We start from the raw sequence: 8,499 nt of genomic DNA, 5'->3' as shown, positions 1-8,499 counted from the left end.
AAGATTCCCAATTTTCAATATTTTGTACAATGTACAAGACATGATTTGGCATGAATGCAGGATTACTTGGCCTTGGACAAAAATTATGAACACTTTTGTTTGCAATATAAAGTCATTTAGTAGACATTTTAGTGTGCTGTTTCCTTTCATTTGTTAAAATTAGTATAGTATAAATGATGACATGTTATACTAGTTTATACATATTTTTTGGTATGGACTCTAAGTCTGGCTCTAACAGCTACAGCAGAAAGATCTGACAGACATTTCTGATCAGGAATTACAAACAGATACCCTTAAGGTCCAAAAGGGATTGGGCATGACACCAGAGTTCTCTAACAGTTTCTTATTAGACAGAGACGATTAGCGTAATTGTCAAAGGGCATCCCTGAAATCTGCTTTGCTTCTGATTTCCTCTTGCTCTTCATGTCACAGTTTATCAGATCATCTTTAACCCACTTCTCAGAAGAACATATGTTTCAATGTACCATGTGTTTGTTTTCCCCAGAGTGCTAAGAGCCCTGGACTAAGGGTGCAGCCTACGAAGTGAATTTCAGGTTGTGAGTCCCTCCATTGTCCGTCGCAAAATTGATGTGAACTAATATTCCACCAACAAACTCACCAGGCTGGGTAAACATTCAAGTATAGCCAACGGTACCATTCCCCACTCAGCTTAAGCCTGACATGTTCTACAAAATGCTCTAGGTTGCATTGTTGAAGTTACTCTATTGATCACGGGAGACTGTTTTGTTCCTTTTTTACTTTTTTCCCTCCACACAGATACGGAGACGTGTGAAGAGAGTGGCGCTTCCTACCCATAGTCTTGTCTTATTTGTCGTCTGTTTGATGTAGATCCGAGGCCACAGCGACCCATTATGTCTCATGGCTTTACTCTGTTGGTCATGTAGTCTGCTGTGTGATGCTGACAGTGGCAGAATCTCACTAAACGTTAGGCCAGTCTTCATCTATGTGATTCCTTCCGACATTTGTTTTCATCTGTCATTCAGACCAGTTTGTGTTGGCTTTGTAAGTTTGCTCTTAGCTTGGTTGAAGTGTGCTATTTTGCTATAGGAGAAAAGGTTAGAATCAAGTTTGTTGGTTGTTTGATGTAGGATTTTGATCATTTTATTCCAGCAATCATTTAATGGTGGGGCCAATGTAGGCATGAAATGGGCTTCAGTCATGGGCCCTACATAGGTTTGCCCATGGGTTCGATGTCAAACCTATCTGAATTAGCCACAATATAAACTAATTCCAATAGGGCTAGGATGAAACCCTTGTGTGGCCCGCCCAGCATCGACAAACCCATGGAAAAAACAATTTGTGGCCCATACTGGGGCTAATTCCAATAGGACCAGCATGGTACCCATGGAAAAACCCATGTGTGGCCCATACTGGGGCTTATTCCAATAGGACCAGCATGGTACCCATGGAAAAACCCATGTGTGGCTCATACTGGGGCTTATTCCAATAGGGCCAGCATGGAACCAATGGAAAAACCCATGTATGGCCCCATATCTTAAGCACATATTGTGCCTACATTGGCCCCACCATTGAATGATGGCTGGTATGCTTAGCATGTCAGTAGTGGGTGGTGTCATAGAGGCTCTGTTCCAAACCCTAGCGAAACCCTCTCCATTCGTTTGCTTAGGCAGCTCCCTTCTAACGGGAGGTTCACATGGACAGTGAATAAAAGGCCATTTTCAATTTGGAGGTGATGGGATGCGTCAAGAGGACAGTAACTGCTATCAGGTCATAGATGTAGGGATATAATTTGAGTAGGAACGTCTAGTACTAATCAACAGTACAGAGAATTAGAGACCTACATTTTTTTTTACTGTCCTTAGGGGCTTTCGCACCGGCTAGTTATAAGAACTCGGCTATAGGAACTAGCCAACATGGTGGTTTCCCTTTGGGTAATTTTCCTGGTTTCATTCGCACCGCCAGTAGGAACCCTGTCACTCTTGTTGTTGCGTGGGACTTTTATTTTGACGGCACTGAGAAAGCCAGCCTAAGCACACAGCGCTCCCATTCTATGTCTTCATTAGATTACGATCTGTTTAATAATCCTATCTAATACATCATTATATCTGTTAAACAAACAAAGTAAACGTTATACAAAAAAGTATTATAGCATTTACCATGTGGTTGATGCCTAATGTCGCTAGGACTAGTCGTGTTTTGCTTGTTCCCTTTAAAGTCACTTTGGATTTCCTCTTTAGCATAAAAGGTTTAGAAGTGCCTGGACTTCTGTCCATTTTTTGCTGTTTTCCTATAACTAAAATCGGGTTGGAGATGGGTTGGAGCGAGGGCTGTCTCCCTCCACCCTCAAAGTGTATGTTGCCTCTATTGCCGCACATCACGATGCAGTGGATGGGAGATCCGGGGGAAAGCACGACCTGATCGTCAGGTTCCTGAGGGGAGTGACGAAACTGAATCTGCCTCGTGCCCCCTCTATACCCTCTTGGGACTTATCTCTGGTGCTGACCAGAGCTACCAGACCTGAGTTAAAAGTGAGTTCTTTGTGTGTTATGTTATGCGGGGGGTCAGGAGGCTTTTGTCTAGGCACTGGAAGGTGGCAGCACTAGTAGCATTTTAATGGGGATCCCAATCAGTACGATATGTCTGACTACGTCGAACGTGACCAAACTAAAAGGGAATGTCTCAGTTAGGTATGTAACCCTCATTCCCTGAAGGAGGGAACGGAGACGTAGTCTCATCGCCATTACTGCTGGTCCACCGCTGACTCCGGGCTCCGCTCGGCTCCTCAGCAGAAAAACAAGTGGTGTGTGCATCCGCTTCCATGTTTATACCCGCGCTGCGGGGCGGAGCGTGAGATGCAACTCGTTTTATCAATACTCGAAGATGATCCCAATCAGTATGGTACGTCCGACTACGTCTCCGTTCCCTCCTTCAGGGAACGAGGGTTACTAACGTAACCGAGACGTTTCATGTCCATAAACATGATGCGGAACAAAACAAATTGTGATTGGTTGCTTAACATCAGTCAGTCAGACGGCCTCTGGATGGTCCTTGGCCAATTAAAGCTGCTATGGAGTCTGATGTCAGTCTGAAGGTCTGGCTACGCGAGACTATAGGAACTATGAAAATGTTTCTCCGGTGTGAAAGCCCCTCTTGTGAACATCCCTTAAGGCAGGGATGTCCAGTCATGCTTTTGGAGGGCCAATGCCCTGGAAAGTTTAGCTCCAAACACTTGCCTTGAAGTTTATTCTTCTGAAGACCCTGATTAACTGTGTTTAATTGGGGTTAGAGCTAAACTCTGTGGGTCAGTGGCCATCCAGGAGCAGGACTGGACATCCCTGCCTTAAGGCAGAATCCTAAGCCAAATAAAACCGCATAAGTGATGGATATGAAACATTCTACAGCAGGGATGGGCAACTTCGGTCCTGGAGGGCCACTGTCCTACAGAGTTTAGCTTCAACCCTAATCAAACACACCTGAACAAGCTAATCAAGGTCGTCAGGATTACTAGAAAATTACAGGCAGGTGATTTTTTTCAGGGTTGGAGCTAAACTCTGTAGGACAGTGGCCCTCCAGGACCGAAGTTGCCCATCCCTGTTCTACAGCGAACGCTGATTCCTCACTTGAAGCGAAGAATAGATCATAATGCTAGGCTGACGTTAGCATGCTACTAAGCTAATACTCCAATAAGTAGTCCAGATAGATCTTGTCTATTTTAATTAGACTGAACTTTTCAGCTACTGTATGTTTTGCAGAATGGACTAACAGAATTTTTTTTTTTTTATCTTAACCCAGTCCACTGAGACTGGGATTGCTTTATCAGTGAAGGACAAATGCAATGCTGCCTTAGAATTTGACTAGAATGATTTATCTTTGAATATCTTGTTGTTTAGATAGGTTGCTCACTAGGTTGTGGAACAGGACCATAGACCGTATTCATAATTAGTTTAGATTATTGTACTGTGTTTTTCCGAAGGTTAGCTACTCCCAACTATTAAAGTACTTCTATAAAGTTTTAATTCCACAGTAATAACTTATTAAGGGACTCTCTTTTTTTTTTTTTTTAGTTCTGTGAACCGCAACAAAACTTTTCGGCCTATACTTGAGTGTTTACACAGAGACGCATGGAGTTTTTAAAAGAACAGACCTTTTGTTTGTTCTCGTCTTTTCTTATTCCACAGTCTGTGTGCCTGTGTTCATCTCCATATGGTGTTGTCCCGAGTTGCATGTTGTGTGTAGTCGTTGAGTTGGCTTGTCAAGCTTTTGGTTTGCTTCCATCATCGTGTTGTGACTCTATGCTCTTGAAGCATAGGATCTCCTGTCCCTTGCCTTTCTCGATTGAGTCTCGATAGAATTCGACTCTTTCTTTCTTTTTTCTTTGGCTTTGACTTTGTGTTTACCTTGAAACTCATCCTGGATCTACCTAATCTGTTCCTCTTACCAACTTTCCACGAGATGTTTTCAACTTGCATGACGTTTTGTTTTTCCTTTGTTTTTAACTTTTTATTTTTATTTTTGTTGAATTAACAATGCTTGTCTCTAGGTATACAACACATTGGACCTTGCACTGTATACTGTATTGTGTACTGAACGGGACATAAGAGCATTGCCTATGTTTTCTTTATCGTGAGTTTGAGTTGCGTTCTTTTCAATGCAATCCTTAAACCGTCTCAGTGCACGGCAGAGTAAGTGAATTACAGATGTTTTCCAAATGTTCTCCACGGGTGTCCCTCCTTTCTGATGGGGGGTGTTCCAACTCCCTTTACAACCCTTTAACACTGATCTCTTTCCTCACACAGATACGTGTTGTGAACGCATTTCGTAGCTCGCTCTACGAAGGCTTGGAAAAACCCGATTCCAGAACCTCCATCCACAATTTCATGACTCATCCAGAGTTTAGAATAGAGGACTCCACTCCTCACATTCCTCTTATAGACGACATCGACATTGACGACGAGGCGGCCAGGAAGAACTCCAGCCAGCCCACGTCTCCAAACAAGAACAACAACGCCATCGATAGCGGTATAAACCTGACAACCGACACGAGTAAATCTGCTGCTTCCTCCAGTCCCGGGAGTCCGCTTCATAGTCTGGAGACATCGCTTTAGCCATGAGATCTCCATAATCATCTTAAACTCTACGTTTAGAAGCACTCCGGAGTGCATGCGAACTGTTGACTGAAGGCGTGGTCGCGCCACTTTCTTTTATTGAACGCACGACTGACTCGGATGATCGCGGAGTGACTCGAGAAACTATACAAGAAACCACGAGCGTAGGCACAGCGCTCCCATTTCCTGAGGAAACGACAGACTATTACGAGTAATTTAAATCAAATTCAGCTATTATCGTTGCTCCTGCATGAATGTACATTACCCAGGTTTTTATTCGGAAACCTTTATTTTTATTTAAACGGTTTGATTTGATTTGGTGGGACGTGTGGTGGACTGCTATTTTACGACAGCTTATCTGATTCACTGATCTGTGAGTATTGTGTGTGGCATGTATCTAATTGTATAGATTTATTTGGTTATTGATTAAGGTGTATCCAGGTCGCAGGGCTCAACTTGCACAGTAGATTTGCACCTGTCGGAAAAGAAACCCATGGAAATTAGAATTTATTAAGCGTACATATATATTTATAGACATATTATAAATATATATTTACAGAGTTTATCTTTATTTGTTGGCATGTTGCCTTGTTCTGCTTCAATAACTACTTTAACTTATTTATGTCCTAAAGAGAATGTAATTTGTTTACAAAACCTGTAGATACGTCCTGGTTTCTTTGTAGGGTTCAAAACCACGCAGCAGACGTAGTTGGAACAGCTCACGTTGTTCAGTACTCCTGTAATATCGGACTCTAGGTGTTTTATTACCAATTGTGCGCTGGACTTGCCTGCTATTTTGTCAAATAATGTAGATATTTTTAGAAGATAACAAAAGAAACCAAAATATAGTGGGATATATCATTAATGTGGCATCGTAGTATTAAAGTCGAGTGTCGGGATCGACGGCTCTGATCGGCCCCCGAGAAAATCCAATCGGTTCTGCTGGATTTGAAGGTTTCGTCGAAGTCAACGCTTGCAATGAACTTGTGGTCAGCCTCAAATGTGGGCATATATATATATATATATATATATATATATATATATCAGGTTGGGTTTAAATATCTTCTTTAGAAGTATATACTATTTAACATAAAAATAGTTTCAGTTCCGTGTGACCATCAAAAGCTGCGATGGGTTTTTATGTTGGAAACGTGTAAACTAAGTTATATTTGGCATCTCTGTATGAAAATCAAAATTGTGTTCAAATATTGTGATCTATTGTGTTGATTCTTCTTTTTTGACATTTAATTTGTAGATTTCTTTTGGTTGAAGGAAATGAGCCCAGCTCCTGAGCTGACGACACTTTGAACAACTGAATTATGTAATGTAACGAAACAAAACCAATAAGGAATGTTGCTTTTGACTCTTTTCTTAAAAGAAAGAGAAAAACCCAAACCAACAACAGCAACAACAAACACACACACACACACACACACACACACACACATACACACACATTTATGATCCTTTTCTGCACTATCCGGATATGAATGAATTTCTGTGGTGTAAATTTAGATGTGCTTCTGTGTTCAAATCAAGCTTGTCTTCCTGCAGTCAGTAAATATACTCTAGCATCTCAACAGTATTCACTAGTCGTTAACTATTTATTGTACTCTAGAATTAAAGGACAAATGGGCGTCTACCAGAAGGCACACTTATAAAGTCACCCATGTATTCATTAATATTCTTTGCAATTATTGGAAAGGCATGATGTCATACACTTAATATGCAACGCATTTTATGCCAAATTTTGACTTTTGAATTTGTTTTTGGACTATTTTCCTCATCAAGATAAGGTGCACAAGCTTTAACCGTTAGCTCAGGCATACTCAATGAGAGAAATATACAAAAAACTTTTTTTTTTCCAGTTTAAATCCTTTACCCTTTATCATGTTAACGGGATAGTTCACCTAAAAATGACAGTTCTGTCATCATTTGGTTCGTCTGCACGACTTCTGCACTATAGTCTTCTGAAGTTAAGCAATACAGAAGATTGAAATGAAGTCATTATTTACTGAAAATCTTCACTCGTTTCTCCCATAACTCTTCTTGGCATGTTCATGTGATACGATCTTTTCAATTGATAAGCCAATCCAGTTCTGAAAACTGATGCGAGTCTATCAGGAAATATGAACTGTTTGTTTTTGGGTGAACTATCCCTTTAACGTGTCTCAAGGCCTCATTCACAGCCATTCTCACAACTGTTGTACACTGACCAAAAGAATCGCCTCTGACGCGTTGAAAGTTTGTCTGAGATGTGTGTGGACTGCAATCACTTAAGACGAGATCTTTTACGGTATGACTGGCCACTTCAGTTCAATTCAGTTCAGTTTAGTTCTGCGCCCTGTGTTGACGGGCCAAATAACGGATGCAGTTTAAAATGTTTAACCAATAAATCGGAGGGATGACAGCATTCTAATAATCACGAATAATAATATTTCTTGCAATACATCAGCTTCTATGTACTGTACTTAGCAGCATGCGTTTTGTGGAACAAAGAGCATATGACGCCACAGGTACTTTTGGCGCACTAGCAATTTATGGGTAAATGAAAAGTGTTCATCATTCTTGTTTTTATGAATTTTATAATCTATACAATAATTGTAAATAAAAAACTCAATGTCTTTGTTCATTTAATACTATGCAAAAAGTCAAGCTTTCTGATTGTTTCTCATCTACCCTAGAGTGTGTTGCTGGAATGTTTGTGGTCTCAAAGTCAGTAAAACAAACAAAAAAAATATTGTGATGTAAATGATTTTCTAGCCTGAGAACATGAACTGACTCTTGTTGCTTCCCTGTCCATACCACGATTCCAGACGGGAGCGCAAGTGATACAAATGAAATGGAAGAAAAAATGGAAAAAAAACAACAACAACAACAACAAAAACAAAAAAAAACAAGCACTTAATAAATTCCCAGAGGAGCATGAAAAAAGCAGTGAGCAGTGTGTGTGATGTTTCATCTGATGTGCTGGGTCAAAGCTTTATGATGTGCTGAAGTCTGTCTGTCTGCTTTAATTCATTACAACATTTCTTGATAATATCATGTGGTCTCTAAACTCCACATGTAGGCGTGACACGATCATAGCCTGGAAATCCAGATCTAGATCTGAAAGATTAATGTTCTGGCATCGACTAATGAAACTCGGCCGGCTCGAGGGGCGGCACCAAGCATGCATTTGAAGATCTCACTGCATGCAATTGGATAACACTACGACCAATCACAACAAGCCCCATACACTTGGTAGATTGGACTCTTGCCGTATCCGGTCGGCAAAACAGCAAAAACGCCCTTCTTGCAAAGGAAGGATTCGAGCGGCGTCTTCTGTTCCTCTTTTAGATAAAAAGCCAAGTCTAACTCGTTCATTGTAGCGGCCAAAGCCGTTTCAAACAACTGGTGTTCATCCATAGCC

The 8,499-nt window shown here is 41.0% G+C and overlaps 1 protein-coding gene across 16 annotated transcripts in view; it reads left to right on the top strand.

The window, feature by feature from the left end:
* Window positions 1-7,897, top strand: part of atp2b2 (ATPase plasma membrane Ca2+ transporting 2) — a 193,282-nt gene extending 185,385 nt beyond the window's left edge. For 10 of the 16 annotated variants that reach the window (XM_081357729.1, XM_081357726.1, XM_081357725.1 and 7 more), the window contains one exon: window positions 4,779-7,897. In XM_081357729.1, the coding sequence (XP_081213855.1) occupies window positions 4,779-5,087 (309 nt within the window). In that variant the 3' untranslated portion in view covers window positions 5,088-7,897. Of the gene's footprint in view, window positions 1-505; window positions 558-4,778 lie in introns of all 16 variants that reach the window. The other 6 variants (XM_081357722.1, XM_081357720.1, XM_081357723.1 and 3 more) reach the window with 4 other exon arrangements.
* Window positions 7,898-8,499: the final 602 nt, after the last annotated feature.

This window comes from Scardinius erythrophthalmus, assembly GCF_964197995.2.
Source record: "Scardinius erythrophthalmus genome assembly, chromosome: 25".
Classification (NCBI taxonomy): domain Eukaryota; kingdom Metazoa; phylum Chordata; class Actinopteri; order Cypriniformes; family Leuciscidae; genus Scardinius; species Scardinius erythrophthalmus.
Note: the sequence above shows the minus strand (reverse complement) of the source record. Positions and strands in the feature narration are given on the sequence as shown.